This window comes from Felis catus, chromosome D3 (genome assembly GCF_018350175.1).
Source record: "Felis catus isolate Fca126 chromosome D3, F.catus_Fca126_mat1.0, whole genome shotgun sequence".
NCBI classification, from domain to species: domain Eukaryota; kingdom Metazoa; phylum Chordata; class Mammalia; order Carnivora; family Felidae; genus Felis; species Felis catus.
Window position 1 is genome coordinate 55,555,858 of NC_058379.1, and position 20,724 is coordinate 55,576,581.

The following is a 20,724-nucleotide window of genomic DNA, read 5'->3' on the forward strand; positions in this document are numbered from 1 at the left end:
TTAAAATACTAATTTTTCAAAATCCAAGGTATTTCTCTCATCAAAGCCAATGACTTAAGTGAAGCTGACAGATTGTTAAATATCTCTAAATAAAAGCAGACACTGACCCGGACAGTGCTACTAAGAAGTCTGATGCAGGGCATCAATCTTCCACCACAGCACTAACACTGGGACACGAAATACACCAGAAAGAAGAAGAATAAACAAGGTGAGTTGTAAGTGAGACATAAATGCCAAAGAAAATTTCTCAGGTGTATGTACAGCTGTTATGAACACTACCACACTTGGAGCTTGTAGAAAGGAAATATGCACCTTGTGTATAATTGAGTACAATTCTACACCAATTCTGTTAATGATGATGGGGTCAATTTTACTTATTCATGCTGTAGAAAGAGCACAACATTGAAGAAATCCCATGCACTAAAATCCAAAATTATAAAGCAAACTTTGCCTTGCATTTAATAATAAAATCAGTTTGTATCACTTAGCCTAGATCAGGGCAAAAAAGCCACAAGAATACCAAAGAGAAGGCACAGGTCCACAATTAAAGTCTATCATGGATGATCCATATACAGGTAATTAAAATTCAACTTTACTAGGGTTTTTCATTGACTATCATTTGTAAATTCAGATGTTGTCCAGTTTAAAAAAAATACTTCATACTGTACAAAGAATTTTGAGAGAAAAATAAACAGAACAACTTGAAAGTATTTCATCAAGCTATTTTATTTATGTTATATTTTTAGAGAGAGAGAGAGAGCAAGCACAACTGGGGAAGAGAGGCAGAGGGGAAGAACTCCACTGAGTGTGGAGCCTCATGTGGGGCTCTATCCCACAACCCTGGAATCATGACCTAAGCCAAAACCAAGAGTTGGACACTCAACCGACTGAGCCCCCCCAGGTGCCCCCCATCAAACTATTTTATATTAGTTATTGAATAAGGAAATACATACACAAATTAAATTCTCATTCCCTTTCTCTTATGCTATTTTCATAACTACACACACACACACACACACACACACACACATTTGATTATTACTCATCTGTTTTATAGAAGGAACTCACACCTTTGCCTGATTTATTAATCTGATTGGAGATCGTTTTTCTGACACTCCAAAAACCTATGTTAAAGTAATTCAGAAGTTACAAACAAATGTCCACGATGCATGCTTGGCCCTGATATTTTAACTCACATGAAGTTATATTCCATTGGAACTAATGGGGCTGTCCAGTAAATTCTTCAACAAATAGGATTTGAGTAGAATGTTCTACTGATTTTCAGAGGATTTTTATTACAACCCTATCTACTTATATAAAAGGCAAAACTTCCATTGAAAAACTGATGGGTAAATGTGGAGTTGAAGACACCCTGTGTTTGCTTCCAGCATCATGATGCTCTCCACAATCTTCCCATTTCCCAATGCTAATAAGGCGCTTGTGTAGGAATCCCTTCTAGATGGATTTATCATTGACCTGGCCCAATCATATTACTTGTCCTGGCATTACTTAGCTCCAAACCAATTGTTTTAGAATCATTATTAATCACATTACATTCCTTTTAATAGTTTAATTCTGTAATTAATCACATTACATTTCTTTTAATAGTTTAACTCTGGGAAATGAGTAACTGTAATGGTCACAAATATGTTTGTGTTCATGTGTACATGTGGGCATGGAAAAAAATATAAAATCCTGCTTTGTATCTTAGAAAGGAAATTTTAGCAAGTATTTTATCACATCATTCTCTGTGGTATTATGCTGGCACAGCACTTGCCATGTCACCACATGTTATATCAATGGATAAAAGCATTTATTTGGGGGTACTTTTCTTGGTGTTCAGAATCCACTTTATGGGGAGACCAGCCAAGGCATCCCACTCTCCTTGAATCCTTTTTCCCCACCTCGTGTTCACTGGGGCTCACAGACCTCGGAGTCTTCCTAAGCCCAAGGAGAAAAGACCCTCAGAACAGATTCTTCACATCTTACACTTATTTCTGAAATGATATTTCTCCTGCCATGGAGGTGAAGAAGGAAAATAATTTCTTTTTCCTTATCTAGAATTTTTCCTCCCAGGCCTCTTTGAAATTAAGGATCCTAGGCAACCTTCATGGCTGAAGTTCTTAGAATATTTGTAAAAATGAAGAAATACTCTTAAAAAGCTCTTAAATTACAGTAAATTTGAATAAATACATTTCATATTTAAAGCCCTGTCTTTTGATCCTGTCGGCATCTTCCTGTAACCCCATTTAGAGATAACATTGAAAGCCCACACGTGAAGCCTCTTTAGAAATTGAGGCAGGGGCAAAATGCCCTTATGGCTCCTTCTCTAATGAAAGGCCCTGTTTCCATCTGCTGGGAGTGAATGTTGGAAATGCTAAACCAACTTTAAATAGATATTCATAAATGGTGATAAAACACACGGATGTGTTCTTCTAGGCTCTCCATTCATCAAAGTCCTAACATCCTTCATGCAGTATGTAATAGTAGTTGCAAATAAAACTTCGAAGGGACGAAAATTGAAAAAATATTTTGATTCAGACACTTGAAATACCATTCTACTAATACTATAATTAATTATATGAAATGCTATAATTATTCATAAATGTCTATTTCCTTGACCCAGTCTTCAAATCTAATCACTTACTTGTTTCTAGGATAGAAATTGAACTTTTAATAGAGTATGGAACATTTTCTAGAACACTGATGAGGATGACACGTCATTTGAAAATGTATTCTTAGAATTATATTTATATTTTGGAATGATAGAGAGTATTTACTTTGAATTTTTCCATGAGGAAACACTGCATCTTTTTGGTAATAAGAAGCAAAACGTAACATGAATGGATATTAGTCTTGCTCTCTCTGCAGTGAACACTAAAAGGACAACTGCCTTATGACAAACCACATATACTGCTTATACTAGAAATTAACATCCAAAGGAAGGACTAGAACCTAGCCACGCTGAAACTTACGAAGTAATACCAAACATCATTTTTCGTGTAAACTACTGTGAGGCATCTCTTTCTCAGAAGATGTTTTTCCTATGAATCCAGACTTGTTTTCTTAGATTTATGTAATGTTTGTATTTTTCATTGACTTTTTGCAATCATTACGTTAGACGGTAACTAAACAGATTTCACAGTAGTTTTTTGATAAGTGGATTGACTGGTATAGAGATGAAATGAGTTGTCATTGTTATGCAACAAAGGACAAAGCAGAGGGCTTTGGGTCTCCCAAATCCTGGTCTCCCAAATCCTGGTCTATCTCTATGAATTGAACGGACCATGATGAGCTTATCTGACAGACAGACAAATGCTTAGGGTCCAAAGAAAGCAGAAACATTGAAATAGATTTTTTTTTAATTGTAGATTTCAAAGTGTCTCACAGGACAAAGTCAGCACTTGTGAAACGTCCTTAAACTTGAGGTACGGCTGAAGATTTGTTGTTACCCCTCTTAAGTCTGTGGTTCTGGGGTGGGAATGTTGGGGCACAACGTATTTTTTCATTACTTACCCCTTCTAAAGACCTTAATTCTTCTCTGTATTGGACATTATTAATACTGTTTTTACAATGAAAATATTACATTCTAAGTCCATTAAAACTGGACTTCGTCAACAATTCAGAATATCATGAACCAAATTATCACACATTAGGAATAGAAATGACCTCTCCCAACAACAACAAAAAAATATGGTAATACTTCTACATAAAAATAATTGAACTGAGGCATCTTTTGATGGATTATACAATAAACTCGGCCTCTATAGCAAAGATAGTATGACATTAGTAATCTAACGATAAACAGATCCACCCGATGAAGGCCTAATGATCCAGGGCCATAACGGGCACTGCTACCAATCTTCCACTTGTGGGTTAAAACAACAACAGAAAAAAAAAAAAAATCCGGGACACATTTCTGAAAAGTTTACTGGCAAATTTTATGATTGAAAAGAGGATGGGCATTTTACTTTGCCAATGTCCCTGCCACTCTGAAGAAAGAAGAAACCACATTTTTTCAAAACCTTACAACTATAAAGCCAAATTCTGGCTTCCTCTCAGCACAGCTCAGTTAAGGTCAAAATGTCAGCGATCCAAAAGAACTGAAATAGGAGTGCCTTGGTAGCTCAGTCGGTTGAGCATCGACTCTTGATTTCAGCTCAGGTCATAATCCCAGGGTTGTGGGATCGACCCCTGCATCGGACTCCATGCTAGGTGTGGAGCCTGCTTAAGATTCTCCTTCTCTTTCCCTCTGCTCCTCTCTCCTGGCTCATGCTCTTTAGTAAAAATTTAATTTAAAAATTAAAAAAAAAAACTTAAAAGATCAACCGTAGTTAAATTGATTTGCGAATATCATCTTACAAATTCAATAGTATATAATTCCTGAAGTTTTCTTACATTTACTTTTGATGAGCAGAGCTCTGTCTTCAGAAGTAAATCTTTCCTACCTAGATCTGAATACTTGAAGTAACATCAAGTTGGAAAAATGGAAGAAGTTAATCAGAACACTATAATAATAAATTGCTGCTTTGCTGTTGTTTCTGAGACTGTGTGTCTCACTGTTATAGGATGCAAGTTCAGCTCATTAACGCGAGCCATAAAATTGTGACAGCAACATGGCTAACAGAGAAGGATTTTAAAACAGGGCTCTTTGTTCTATGTCTCTTTTCCTCGGTCCCAAGCCTCTTCTTCTCTAATTTTAACCGTTTAATTTCTGAACATTTTCAGTAGAAAAATGCTCTAAATGTCCTCAGTTTGTACATATATCCGCAATACTCTGGTTCCTGAAATTGTAGAGTGGACAATTCTCAAAATTAAGATATCATTCAATGTATGCCAACTATAACTCACTGTTGCTGTTTTACAAGAAAGGAAAAGTTTCCTGAACAATACGTGTGCATTTAAGTTTTCCATGAATTGAGTCCCTAAACACTGGTTATGCTAAGTAAGGATTTTACATGGATTTTACACTTTAATCCTCACAACGATCCCAGGAAGAGATTACTGTCATTACCACCGTCATCTCTGTTTAGAAGATGAGGAAACTAAGCTCCAGAGAGGTTGTACAACTTGTCAAACAAGTAAAGAGACAGGATTCAGGTGACAATCTGGTTTCAGAGACGATCCTTTTAATCACTGTGTATATAGCCTCTCCTGCTTATTAGCATTCAAAAAGAAATAGAGACTGTCTCATCCATAAAGAGTTGGAATATTAATGTCACTGCATAGGCTAATATGCTGAAATATTTATCATGTCCCCCAGTGTGCGGTTCTTTGTAATATTAAGATGCTGTAACTGGTTTGAGGTGACATTCTGAATACAAGGGGCAGTCCAATTCTCTGTACCTTGGCTCAGGTTACAAAGTTCCACAAGAAACACATCAGACTGTGCAGTAACGATGGAGAGCTCCACCTGGAGGAAATGAACAACATGCTGTTCAGCAGAACCCATGGCTAAAGTGACGGCTTCGAGACAATGCTGCCACATTTAACAGCCGGGAACAAAATGCACAGGGCTTCTGCTTTTAATAGAATGTACGAGAAGGAGTATGAGTAGCCTATTTCTAAAGGAGTAAGAATTCTAATTGTTGAAGGAAATTCACCAGTGGAGAAGGCATTCTTTGGTTAAGATTCAAGCCTGCCACATGAGCTGAAATGGAGACACTACATGATGCTGGGAAATCATGAGCATTAGCAAACACTTCTTAAAGCAAAACAAAACAGCTAACGTCAAAAGATTTATCCACCAAAATCACGCCATTTTGGCCTAGGTTCAGTAAGGTTTTCCCAAACAAAACAAACCAGAATTAATGTTACTAAATATCAGTAATTTGGAAAACTGGTAGGCAAGTGCTGAATTTCATCATAAGTTACATTACTCCTCATCTCGATGTCTCGGTATAGTGTGTTCCATTTCAGATACTGAGTCTCTAAGGAAATAAAACTGGTCTAATCATACTATTTTTAAAATTACTTTTGCCTTTTCGGTAAAATGAATTTAGAGAATAGCAATAATACTTTTATTTTACTGGAATTAAAACCATGTCTGTTGCTGAATACCATGCAGTAACTTGTGGAAGAATTTGCCCTCGGAGATAAACTTTTGCTATTTTCTCTTACGAACACTCTTGAGATTCTGAACAAAAAATAAATTAGAAGTATTCTCCTAGTGAAATTTGCTTACCTTGCTATATTTGGTATTGTGATATTTAATACTGTGCTCCTCTATCACAAACCACCTGCAATGTATAGAAATGGATAATACAACTATAGAGACTGCAGTTTTAAAAAGTAGTAACATTTAGGCCTGCCCAGGTGGCTCAGTCGGTTAAGCGTCTGACTCTTGATCTCAGCTCAGGTCATAATCTCACTCACAGTAATGAGATCAAACCCCACAGTGGGCTCTGCACTGAGCATGGAACCTTCTTGGAATTCTCTCTCTCCCTCTTCCTCTGCCCCTCCCCTGCTCATGTGCGCACGCTCTCTTTCTCTCTCTCCCTCTCTCTCTCTCAAAATAAATAAAATTTTCCAAAAATAAAATTGAAATATAATTGAATAAAGCCTATAACTCTAAATGCTATTAAAGACCCCATATGTCCTGATTCATAAAGAAATAGCAGCACACGGCTTGTGGGAGAAGGGAAGCCTTAGTTCGGGGTAATATCTTCTATTCAACAAGGGCTACCCTGCCTTTATCTACTTTACACATTGTGTATCTTTGAACACATTTGAAAGGAAGAAATTAAGGCTAAAAAAAAGAAAGAAAGAAAGAAAAGCAAAAAATCCTGCAAATGCTCTAACACGTGGCTCAGACATTTTTCTACATGTATTGTGAAATTGAAATGTCCAGCCAGTGGTTTGCTCTTATATTTATATGGATTCTCTTTTACCCATTTTATGCATGAGAAAAGATGAGCAGGAGCATCATTGCACTTCCACAGAGATAATTATTAATTTGCAGAGGTGCATATGGAAGCTGTCTTTCAAAGATGAAGACATTTATGGGGCACATAGGGGGCTCAGTCAGTTAAGTATCTTACTCATCATTTCGGCTCAGGTCTTGAACCCAGGGTCATGGGATCGAGCCACACACTGGGCTCCACATTGAGCACAGAACTTGTTTAAGATTCTCTCTCTCTCTCCCTCTGCCCCTCTCCCCCGCTCACACTCTCTCTCAAAAAAAAAGAAAAAACAAAGATGAAGACATTTTTCACCTTTCACCTAAACATTGACTTATTCAACAAATACCTACCAAAATGCACAGATAGTAAACTTATCCCTGAATACTTCTACATCTGGTTCTACACCACTAATGTGCCTGGATATATCAAATTATTGGAGTCAACTATTAGTAACTATTTGATTCATTCTCAAGTCATCCTGAAAAATGCTTGCATCAGGACTCAACATAAATGCTCTTAGGTACAAAGTGCATGTGTGGTAAGATTCAAATAGACTGCAAGCCAGGCATTTGGCTTGTAGGCATTCACCTACATCAAAACCGCATTCACTCTGGACCTCAACAATTTTTGCGTCAAAACCCTCAGTACTGTTTAGAAACATCTGGTGCTAGGTTGTATCTGTCTGACCCCTAAATGTCTGGTAAACAACCAACTGAATCCCCGTACCTTAATAATATCTCCAATACCGAAACCAGCTGAAGCTGCATTTGCACTCCATCCCCAAAGTCACCACTGCTCCCCGACAGGAATCTCTTGTTTTGTTTGAGTTGCCATAAATCCTGCACTATTGCTTGATTTGCTACGACTCTGGTGCTATTATCACTTGCTACTTTCAGTCACAGCATGGTCCACTTTTCCTTTTCCTTTTCCTTCTTTCTTGGCTGATCATTTTCTTTCTTCTTGGATCATTCACCAGCTCCCCTTGCTTATTTCACTTAGTTGAGGGGGATGGAATGGCCCGGAAAGGAACATCTAGTGCTGAGTTTTAGGATTGTTTTACTTTATTATTTTTCACAACTGGAGGAATTTAATTTCTAATCAAAAAAAAAAAAAAAGCAACTGAGTGTCACATGGCAAATTCAGATCATCCTTACACGTATTTGGGGCTTATGACTGTTTTTATTTTTAGTTACAGATGGGGGAGGCACCACAATTTTTTCTACCCTTAGGGTCTAGTGTTGATTTTTAATATAGGATTAATGATAGTGGATAAAACACAGCATGCCCAGCTAAATATAAATCCCACATAAACATGCAATACTGGGACAAACATATTAAAAATTAGTGTATATCTGAAATTCAAATATAACTGGGCATCCTCTGTCTTATTCATTAAATCTGGTAACCTCACAGGATACATTTATCTGAGTGAAAATATGGGTTAGAGCCTGAAGATGATTTTAAATTTGAAACAAATTGTTACGTCAGGAAAATATAAGAATGTAACAAGAGCTGAAGTGAGCGCCAAGGGGAGTGGAAGTGATTACTGGAAAGTATGGAGGCAATTTGAAATCACAGTCCCCATTTAAAGTGATGCTTTCCAACTTTCAAGACCAACAGCACAAGTGTAAATATAGTTTATATGATAAGCTAGCACATATACACATTTATAAATTAAAACTGATCATTTCTGTTTCCTTCCATTTTATCCTTTTAAAGGATCTACAACCCACTAAATTGACTTGATAACTCACTAAGGGGTTGTGATAGGTAATGCAAACAATGGGTCTGAAGCAGAAGAATGCAGTCTGTCAATGCAAAGATTTTTGTTATGGGGTTGAGAGAAGATGCTGCATAGGCGGTCAAATTTAAAAACGAAGGCTGGAAAATCCAAAGGAGGCCTAATGCAGGCAGGGATATTTGTAGACAGTTCAGGTCAAACTGTAGACAGCTCAAAGCGATCTGAAAACCAGAAGCAAATGCATCGGATGTAGTATGAGGGGAATGAATGGTGAAGGCAGAACCTTGGCAGAAGTCAGTGTCCTCCAGGGACAGGGAGATGCTAGAATGAGAGGCGAAGGGCAAAGACACTCAGCCTGGGCAGAAGCACAGAACACCGCCACCTGATGTGAATTGAGGAGGTAAGCAGAGAGGGAACAGCATTCCAGGGCAAAGCACACGAATGAGGCACTACAACGTCACACACTAGGAGATCAAGGCATAGGCAAACAAGAAGTAGCATGTGATGTAATTTAATTATAATTCATTAACTTTTCCTGGAAACAGTTTTTGCTTCATTGATTACCGTTCAAACTTCGCTGCATTGGTTTGTGAAAAAAGAACCTTATTCTCTTTCTGTTTTCTCTCTCTTGTAATGATGCACATCTTTAATTTGGAGCTGTATTTTTTACAATAATTAAAATAGTTATCATCAATTGAGCAAATGAGACACCATCAAAAAGAGAGATAAGCAACTGGCGATAGATCTCTAAAGTTGTGAATGCTATTTTTGTCACTTCTTATGTCAGAATATTTGCCTGTTAAGGAACAGATTGTCGTAACAGAGAATTCTTATATTAGATGGAAAAAAATGAGCAGATGGGCAGTGCAAAGTTTTTCTTCATGCACATTTCCTAATAGTAAAATAAAGAGAATCCCTAAATATTGCATGTAAATAAAATGACTCAGCAAAGCAAATGCTTATATAATTACTTGCAGTACGAACAGCTACATTAAAACACACAATTACACACATGGGAATTGTGGAGAATTTACTTCCTCTCTTGATTTTTTCTGAAAAATGTTTATAATATGAAATATTAGTGCATTTACTGGGGTTAGGAAAGACCAGTTAGAATTCAACTTTCCAGGGCGCTTGGTCATGATCTCACAGTTTGTGAGCTTGAGCCCCACATCTGGCTTGCTGTTGTCAGCTCAGAACCTTCTTTATCCTCTGTCCCCCTCTTTCTCTGTCCTTCCCCCACTCATGCTTTCTCTCAAAAACAAACAAACAAAAAAAAATTAAAAAAAAAAAAAGAATTCAAACTTCCTGGTCTAGAATTCATCAGCACATTCAAGCTCTCCCTTGGTTCTGACTGCAATCCCCTCTGTTAAACTTTACCCTTACTACTACGTGCGCTGGTCAATGGGGATGCAGTGTTTCCTGTGAAATAGGTACCTAAGAATACCACTGCCACAGGTACTTAAAGCAGGAAGAATTAGGCACCTTAGGGGAAATGGGAATAAATGGAGAAGGTTAGACTTCACTACTCAGGAGTCCAGTAAGTTACAGAACCCTCAAAGATCTGTGCAGGCAAAGTGCACAGTCATGAGAGGATAACTATGTGCCACGGATGCAGAAATCATAGTCTGAATTCTTGAATTGCTCAACAACCGGCAAATAATGATAACAATTTTCTGAGATGCTAAGTAGAGAACTGGCCACATGGTGTCCTTCAGAAAATGTCTCTCGGGGCGCCTGGGTGGCTCAGTTGGTTAACCGTCCAACTTCAGCTCAGGTCATGATCTCATGGTTCGTGAGTTCGAGCCCCACATCGGGCTCTGTGCTGACAGCTCTAAGCCTGGAGCCTGCTTCAGATTCTGTGTCTCCCTCTCTCTCTCTCTGCCCTCCCCCACTCTTGTTCTCTCTCTCAAAAATAAATAAACATTAAAAAATTTTTAAAAAAAGAAGAAAACATCTCTCAACTTGGTGTGTTTACTGTGCTATAGAGGTGACCAGAAATAGAGAATAGGGATGCATTCTGATTCTCACAGGAAGCCGGGCTTGTGTTGCTGGAACATAACATTCAGGGGTGAAGGATATTAAGTGGCTTGGAGTATTTGGACAAAGCCAACTGCCCGCCGAAAGACCCACAGAGCCCGACTGAGAAATGTTGTCTTAGATTATACAGACAATGATACAACTAATGGATACATAGGTCAAAGATACCATGTTTACCCGTTCTCTACTTAGAGAAAAAGCATACCAAGAGAGAGATTTCTTGGTCAAAGTTCCTAATTCTCAAAAGTGGCAGCTAAGTCAGTTTCTTCTGGGATTCACCTCCTTTCCCATTACTGTAGCCAAGGAGTAGAGTACAGCTGTGCCATGTACTGACTGGAGAGGACTTCCCCGGAAAAAAGAGGGGGCTGGGGAGGAGAAGGGCAGGTGAACAGACAAGGAATAGGTGAAGGCTGGTCTCTTTTTTACCTATCAGGAAAGGACACCTGTTTCTGATAAAGCCAGTGAATCATAATCTCAATTCTGGGAAAGTCAAGCATGAAAGACATGGGTGAGTGTTATCCACAGGCCAAAGAGGAGCACAGACGATACAAAGAAAGAGATCTTTCAAAATCTAGTTAGTAAGAAGCTATGTAGAGGCACCTGTTTGACTCTATCAGTCAGGCATCACATTTCGGCTCAGGTCATGATCTCATGGTTCATGAGTTTGGGCCTGCATCGTGTGAACTGGAGCCCCGCTTCACGTGAGCTGGAGCCCGGCTCCGGACTCCACGCTCTATTTCCCCCCTCTCTCTCTCTGCACCTGGTGGGATTCTCTCTCCCTCCCTCTCTCTCTCTCCCCCTCACTCACTTGCATTCTATCAATAAATTAAATAAATAAACAAATAAATAATTTTTTAAAGAAGCTGTTTATAGAATCTGTCACCCCACAAAAACTCCACATCAAAAAAAACAAAACAAAACAAGTTTCCATTCCCTTCAATAGAGTATCATGTTTGAAGGAATTACTGTTTAAATTTTTACATATATTATTTCTGAGCCTCAAAAAAAAAATTCTTCACATAATACAAGCCCAACTTGTTACCTAATCTGGGATTTAGCCGGGATGGCTCAATTGGTTATGCATCCGACTTCCACTCAGGTCTTGATCTCACAGTCTGTGAGTTCGAGCCCAGGTAGCGCTCTGTGCTGACAGCTCAGAGCCTGGAGCCTGCTTTGGATCATGTGTCTCCCTAGCTCTCTGCCCCTCCCCACTCATGCTTTGTCTTTGTGTCTCTCTCTCTCTCTCTCTCTCTCTCTCTCTCTCAAAAATAAACAAACAAAAAAACTTGACACAAATGCTTAGAGCAGCATTATTCACAGTAGAGAAAAAAATAAAAATAAGTAAAAACAAAACAAGTCTGGTTGACATCAAAACGGGAACCATTTTCTCTCTACTACCTCATCCTAGTCATCCACATCCTGTCTCTTCTTCCTGTTATAGTTTATCCCTTTTAAATACTTATGTAAGTATTTACACAGGTGCACCCATGCATATGCTTGAAGAAACTCGGGAGATTTTTGTTTGTTATACCATCACCACACCAGGGAAGACCTAAATCTCTGGATCTGAGTGAGAATCACCAGCTGGTAGGCATTAATCATCCTGTTGTAAAGCTGCACTGGCTCACTTTCACCACAAGGGTGCGCCGAAGTCGCAATTTACCAGGCTGGACATTAAGCGTTAACAGTTTCTCCAAAAGGTTAATTCCCTTTCAAGGAATAGATCTATTCACTGGGACATTATCGTTTAATACAAAAATTGTTAACGACAGGGCTTGTGACATTAGTTGATGATTAACTGGTTTCGGTGAGTTCTTATGTCTTTTTGACGATTTCCACTACCAAAAAGACAGCTTCTGAGTATAATGGATTTGCACTATTAATCTGCCCACCTGTGATAATTTTAACTACACCTATATGAGAAATAAATCAATTTTGATGAATGGCAGTACACTAGTATTCAGTTTCAGAATGGTTGTATAATAACTCTAATTGCCTTGCCATTGATTTTTTTTTTCCTTCTGAGATGGTTCACCCATCTGACTTATTAGGCTGAAAATTACTTTTAGTTTTCAACAATAGTATGGCTGCTCTAATATAAAAGTAGATCTAACATTATGTGTACCATGTTTAAATTTAATAGATGTTTTCAATACTTAGAAATCACCTGCCTAAAACCTATATATGTGTGTATGTGTGGAATATGTAGGTGTAAGGGTGTATCTGATAAAAATAAACCAATGTCTGGAAAAGTAAGTAGTGTTTATATCCTGCCTCAAAGATGACAGCATCATTTAAAAAAATTATGTTTATTTTTTTTGAGAGAGAGAGAGAGAACAAGGGAGGGGGAGAGAGAGAATCTCAAGCAGGCTTCGCACTATCAGTGCAGAGCCCGATGCGGGGGCGGAACCCACGAACCATGAGATCATGACCTGAGCGGAAATCAAGAGTCCAACCCTTAGTTGACTGAGTCACCCAGACACCCCAAAGATGATAGCATCATTTAATGGAGCTGTCAAGTTTTCTTATATTCAAGTTTTGCCTGAAAAGCAAATGAGAAGCACTTGTGTTAAAATATTTTTTTAACCCTATTCATAACCTACAAAATTGCATAAATCTGGGGCTCTTTTCAAGGTCAGCATGGGCTGTGCAGTCCACAGTCTTTACAGCCATGGGATACACTGCTAATCTTATTTCATTATTCCCAGTGACAGTAACATCTTTATACTCTTTAGTTGGTATCAAAAAGGCAAGGGCTTCACAAAGACAAGGAGAATTTATTCCTTCGACAACTGAGTGCCTTCTTTGACACAGTGGTATGAGAAACAGATACGGTGCCCCCATCATCAAGAACTGTGTGATTATTTCAACATCTACCTAGTCATAAAACGCAAAAACAAACAAACAAGGAACCTTATCCAAGTAGCATAAAATATCTATCATTGAAAATGTTTTGTACTCATAAACTCTCAAGGATAAACTAGTTATAATTTCATAATATCATCGTTGAATTCAATATTAGAGAAGGTCTACAAAATTATTTGAAGCTGGAATAATTTTAAGGTTTTTTTCTCTCTCTATCTGATATCCAGAACAGTTGTTTATTTAAGACACTGTAGGAGTGCCTGGGTGGCTCAGTTGGTTAAGTGTCCAACTTCAGCTCAGGTCATGATCTCAAGGTTTGTGAGTTCAAGCCCCATGCTGGGCTCTGTGCTGATAGCTCAGAGCCTGGAGCCTGCTTCGGATTCTGTGCCTCCCTCTCTCTCTCTCTCTCTGCCCCACCCCTGACTGCACTCTGTCTCTGTCTCTCAAAAATGAATAAACATTAAAAAAATGTTTTAAAGCCACTGTAGTTTACAATAATGAAATAAAAAATGTTCCCTGCATAAACAAGGCAGGAACCTATATTCATTTGCTATGTTACTTTGCTTTGAAATTTCTTTGCATTACGTCAAAGAAGATGGCTTATCAGCATAATATTAACTTCTAGGTCCCAGAGAACATTTTCCTCAACACTTAGCTTCAGTAACACCCTATCCATGCACTTGAATCTGTGGCAGGGAAGGAGAGAATTGAAAATAGTAAAACGGATTGAGAAGAGACAGAAGCATACACTTTTTTATTGTATTATAGTGAATCATGATTGGATAGTACTTTTTACTAGAAAATCCGATTTAAGTTTCAGAGTTTTAAATCTAATACTTCCCATCAATTTTTAATTTTTTCCTTTCTCCAGATTTTTATCTAAATTCCAGTTAACATACAGTGTAATATCAGTTTTAGGTGTAGAATTTAGTGATTCATCACTTACATACAGCACCCAGTGCTCATACAACAAGTGCCCTTTTTTCCGTTTTTTTTATTTTTAGAGAGAGAGAGTGCAAGTAGGGAGAGAGGCACCGAGGGAAAGACAGAGAGAAAGAGAATCCACACTGTGAGCGTGGAGCCCGGCAAGGGGCTGGATCCCACGATCCTGGGATCATGACCTGTGCTGAAATCAAGAGTCGGAGGCTCAACTGACTGAACCACCCAGGCACCCCAACCTTTCTAACATATTTTTAAACACTGTTCTCACGTTCTAAAAACATTAAAATAAATGGTATCCTCTTTTTGTAAAATATTTTCAAATGAGGTTTGTAAAGGTTTTTCATCTTTGCCTTGATGACATGAGATCTCAACTTCTAACTATCATACATGTTTCAAAAGCTATATGTAAGTGTAATGCCAGACTAGGGCTCATACAAAAATCCAGCAGATCCTATGCTACCTGGGGTGCCATATATCAAAACATTTATTTAGGGCAACACACATTCCCATCCCGTATACTTCTCTATGGTTGAGTTAAACCCAGCTAGATACGACAGAGGCAAATGTGTAAAATGATCACACAAAGTGTCGATGACTGCTAGAAGCCTAATTTACTCTCCAGCTTTTCTTGCTCAAGGATATTTGAAGCCTGTATAAAGATACAGGGGCCATGGTTGAACCCAAGTAAATTAAATCCTAACTAAAACTTGAGGCACTGTGATAGGGAAGGGAAAAACATTTGGAGAGCAAAGCCTCTCTGGCACTAATCACAGAAGTACGTAGGTAGCTCTCTTTTTCAATAGTAAGATTGAGCAAATCCTATAAAACGCTGTCTCAGACTATAGGACCATAAGACAGATAACACTGATCTTCACATGATTATTCATGTTTACAATAAAGATACAGAAAAAACCCATAAATAAGCAAAAGGGATATGTAGCAAAGTCATCACGTTCTGAACAAGAATAAATGCAATTGGGATATAGCCGTATGTGTGGTGCAGCAGCTTAAAATCCCATAATAACTAAGGAGCTGCTCATTCGTCACATGGTTCAGATTACTGCAAAATTTTTAACAAAAATGGGGTGCAGTGAAGATTTGCTGACACTGATAATATTTTATGGACTTTCTCCTTTGATTACTATTTTAAATTCCTGGAAATATGAATTCCAATGACTTTTATAGATCCTTTTCATTATTGCTCTTATCATCATCATTATGATTATGTATAGAAGAATTTTCTGGATCAGAGTGGAGCAGGAATATTTTAGCTCTATTCTATGCTTATCAGCCAATCTGCCTTTGTAACAGCAGGATACATTCCCTATGTTTGAACATTTCTGGTGCAAACCAATTTACTCACTTTGGTTACTATCTCTTATGTCTCCAGCACAGTGACGGCCCCATACACACCATTAACACTGGACTTATTCTTTGAGTTTGAAAAAACCTGAAATGTAGCCCCCTCATTTCGTATCTGAGTAAACTGTAGCCTAAGCCAAAAAGTGGTTAAATTAATTGTTTAGAACTCTTAAATTTTAGTGTAGTATTATTTTTTCACACCAGATTGGCTACAAATTTTTCTCATTAGTCTCATAAGTTGACAAGAATTCTAGAAAATTTTACATACATATCATGAGAAACTGTTGCAAGTTAAAATGTCCTATTCAGAAGTGGAAACACCAAACCAATAGGTATTTATAAAAAGAACAGAACAAAAATTATGCTAATTAAAGCTAAGGTTAAGTATTCTAGGTCTCACAGAATAAAGATGTACCTTTTTAATTCTCAGAGTAGGAATGCATTATACATTCTGCACGATACATTATTTGTCTATAGTACATCCCTACAAATGGATGTTCAATTCATATTGAAAACACATTCCTTAAAGACAGCCAGTTTTAAAATTTTTTTCAAAAAATTAATCTGAAAGTAACTTAACAGACTCAAACTTTGGAAAGAGCAAATAAAAAGAATGGAATTCTCATAAACTTCCATGAAGCAGGAGACCTCTTGAACATGGAAACCCTGGCCTGCTTTCATGCCTCCCTTCTGCCCAGTGAAACCTCAGATAAAACTTACACTGTGGACTTCCAGGGATGCTGATGTCTAGAATGTGACATAAAAGAATGCATGAAAAGTTATTACTATTCCTATCTCCCAACACAGAGGCATCGGGGCGGGCAGAGGAGATTATATCCATAACTGTAACTAAGGCAATGACAGATCTATGGGAATCGTCCTGCTTATTCTTCTACCTGGAACATGAGTAGTGATTGGATAAAGGATAAAGAATATTATTCCAAACTTTACCATGTACCAAGCACTTTACACATATGAACTGATTTATTTCGCCACACCATGCATATTGTTATGCATGCACAGGAGGAGGAAAAAAAAGTAAATAATTTGCCAAAACTGATACAGATAGGAAGTGCTAGATTTGAAATCTGAAACTGAGTTTGTCTGGCTTCTAGCCTATTTTTTTTTTTAGCTACAGCATATGTTCTCCACTCTGAATTAAATGAATGTAATTATTGGCAGCTATGTATGTGAATAATACATGTAGGTTTACTGTATCACACTACAAGTTGTGTGTGTGTGCGTGTGTGTGTGTGTGTGTACACATTTATATGCAGACTGTTCTCTCTATTGAAAACACCAACTTTGCCCCTTAGTTCCCAGATTTCTACCAGTTCCTCCTATTTTACATGTAGAAGAAAGAGTTTGAAATTTAACCCTTTAATTGGACCCTAACTTAAGAAATATTACTGGAAGGGCAGCTGTGCTTAGCCTGTGATAAAACACAAGTGACAAAAGATAACTGAAGAAGAGTGACATATTTCCAAAGGTAAAGTGCGGGCAGAAGTTGGGAAGAACTAAGTACTAGAAGACTAGACATCTCACAATTATTTCTTATAATGTTACGTCATTAATTTTGGAGTAAACTTCCAAATTACTAAGCACACTTAACATTCAATTTTCAGTACAAAGATTTATCTTCAGTTCAAATGTAAGTGATATTTGAACGAGCCATTCCTCCTCTCCATTCTGTTCATACAGATAATCAAGAGTTGACTACAGTCAAATATAAGGAAGGAAATACATTTAATGCAGCAGTAATAGTTCATACATATGCAAGGATAAATGCAGAAAAAAAGCAAAGACCTAAAAGACACCAGAATTCCCCAATGACTGAACAAAATAATTATGATAGCCTTTACATATTCCTAAAATGTGTCATTTTATGTGGATTTTTAAAAAGAGCTCATGAGTAGGACACATACCCTCCAATTTTATCTATAATCAGGTCAGATTGTGATAACAGTTAAGTTGTATAATGCCTAGATATTTCAAGGAATGACAATACCGCAGATAGATAAAAACAAATAGCATTCAAAAGTTAATCCAATATTAAAGGACCACCATTTCCTGCAGAGTGAAAACATAGAAAGATTTGCAAAAAAGGCAAAGTAAATAAAATGATCACTAAATCTATTGATAATATTATTAAAACAATATGAAACGCTTTAATGATTAGTTGTATAAGTATGATTTCTTGGCCATGTAGCAAAAGGGAGAAAAAAGGTCAATAAACATAATCATGCATGCGCTATGACTAATGTGTTAGAAGTAGAAAAAAATCTTAATGGGAACCATTGTAATTGCAATTGGTATCTAGCTAATTCTACCAATGACTAGCCAATTCTAGCATTAGTCTTGAGAATTAAACACTGACCCAACAGTGTAGGGCCCTAGTACCACTAAACCATTCCATTTCAAATTGCACTTAGTTTTATGCCCTGTTAGTTGAACATTTATATTAAATTTTAACATTAGACTTAATTTATTATAGAGTGATATGCACAGTTTTGCTGGCATTGCAGTGGTTCTTTTTGTTCTATGATGTATTATTACTCTATAAAATGGAAATCTTTCCTAATTAGGATTCAATTAAGAGAAAGCAGGAGGTAAAAGATTATGCCAAAAAGAATCTTCATGATATTAGTGAAGGGTGAAAATATCTTAGATGTGGAAATTAAAAATAAACTTGGGAAAGGATCTTCAAATAGGATGTTCTCAAGAGGGAATGGATGATGTTTCAGTGCTACTTATATGTCCAAAGTTGGTATTTCCACCCCAAAATGCATACAATATCTTCATAATTTTAATGCAAAATAATACATGTTGGAAACATGTTTACCAATTTATTGGAAATGTCTAGCAAGAATCATGGCAAGGGATCACATTCCCTACATTTCATCTAAGAAAACGGTGAGAGTTGGGTCTACATCATGTTTCCGTTTCGATTAAAGGTGTCTAATAAATACACTTCAAAGATTAAATCATATTAAATTGCTTTTGGCACCTAAACAGATTTGGCTGCCACACTACTACTGACAATGAAGCCACTTTTTTGTTGACACGTTTGTTTCCATTTCACAACTGAACTTATGCATTCCTACCATACGAAGTTCTATCAAGTTCAGGTAGCTATTTCATGAAAATGCATTATCTTAAGGGTACACAGTTAGTGATATTAGTAGATCGATGTCTATTTTTTCCTGTTAATATCCAATATCCAAAGATAAAACCCTGGCTTAGGAGACAAGCAAAATGAGTATGTTCAGTAATATTAGTCTACATAAAAATATTTTAAGAAGCTAGGCCATTGCCATTAGTCATGATAAGAATGTCTCCTAGGATATGTAAGTCAAAAGAAAGTTTATGTGGCAGAATTATGTAAGGAAACTTACAATAGTGCCTGCCCACAAACCATGCAATTTGGAAACAGCCAAGAAACAAAACCATAGAGAAGGAGAGATAAATACAACATGTATTAGGGGTTATTATGCAACTACAAAGATTCAATATGACCCTGGAAATATAGCAAAAAATAGTTATGGAAAAGAAGCTATTTCTTATGCTCAGTAGCTAATTTTCAAACATATGTACCTGTATTTGAAACTTTGAGCATTTCACACATTTTTCTGTATCTGAAAAAAAAATGGATCCAGACTGATATTGTGTATCAATATAGCTGAAAACAGTCAATAAAAAGGTAGCCAAAAGCAAAGTTCAATAAGAATTCTAAAAAAGGATATTATTTTTGATTGCTGATAAAACACTTCTGATGTATACTTTGCTCATATTGGAAAAGAATAATTTACTGTTCAATTTTCCCAGAAAGGATGAAATATCTATAAGATGATTTCATAAAATGTTTGATTAAATAAAAGCTAGATTAAAATGTCTAGGTCAAACTGTATATATAATTAGAAACTTTAGAAATGATATATAACTCCATTTTGAAAATATTTCAATATCTAACAATTAATTAAATCTATTTTCCACATAATTTACGATATACATAATTGTCTATTTTCATTTTAAAATGTTCAAGGGCATTGGATCTATGAAAACAACACATATATTTTAATCCTCTACTCTGGAAAATTAAGAAATACACACTCTTCAGGACAAATGTATTTAATATAAGGTGACACAAGAAAAGTACATCAAATTTTCTTATCCATGTGAATATAAGTATTAAATGGAAATACTTACAATACACAATATGATTTGAAAGGAAGGAATGTTAAGACTATAGTGGTAGTACAAAAGTTCATATGACCCAGTCCATATATATTTATGATCTGAATATATATTATGTATTGAATATGTAACACAAATATATCTTTCCATTTGTGGGCATTTGACTGGGACTACCACATTTTATGTATATTTAAAGAAAACAAAATGAGAGTGCTAGAGACAGATTTAAATTATATGCAACAGACTTAGTGCATATACGACCAAAACAGAATCAGTAATAATAATAGTTTACATGTTGGGTGTGACCATGATATGGTCTAATTTATATTAAAGATAGACTATTTATAAATATTTAAACCATTTTCAACAAACATACATAATATCAAATTCCAAAATGCATGCCTTTCTATTTTCTTTTTTTTTTTTAACTTACTGCTTTGTAAGTTCTCTTTTGTCCAGCATGTTTCCGAATTTGTTCTCCATTTGGCCCTGTTTCCACATGCATCGAATAGATAATGTCAAAGAAATCTTCAACCACAGCTACCCGCCGCAAAGACAGCTTCTCATCTACCCCTACACCATCCTGGAAACAAAACCAAAAAATAAATAAATAAATAAATAAATAAATAAATAAAAGACACAAAATTAATAAAGAAATATATATTCACCACAAAGAGG

At 36.7% G+C, this 20,724-nt stretch overlaps 1 protein-coding gene across 7 annotated transcripts in view; it reads right to left on the reverse strand.

Annotated features, from left to right (window-relative positions):
- The window catches only part of NOL4 (nucleolar protein 4), a 426,082-nt gene that overhangs the window by 306,400 nt on the left and 98,958 nt on the right, over nt 1–20,724 (reverse strand). For 5 of the 7 annotated variants that reach the window (XM_003995114.6, XM_003995112.6, XM_019815138.3 and 2 more), the window contains exon 2: nt 20,480–20,629. In XM_003995114.6, coding sequence (XP_003995163.2) covers nt 20,480–20,629 — 150 coding nt within the window. Of the gene's footprint in view, nt 1–19,446; nt 19,510–20,479; nt 20,630–20,724 lie in introns of those variants that run through there. The other 2 variants (XM_045042058.1, XM_019815140.2) reach the window with 2 other exon arrangements.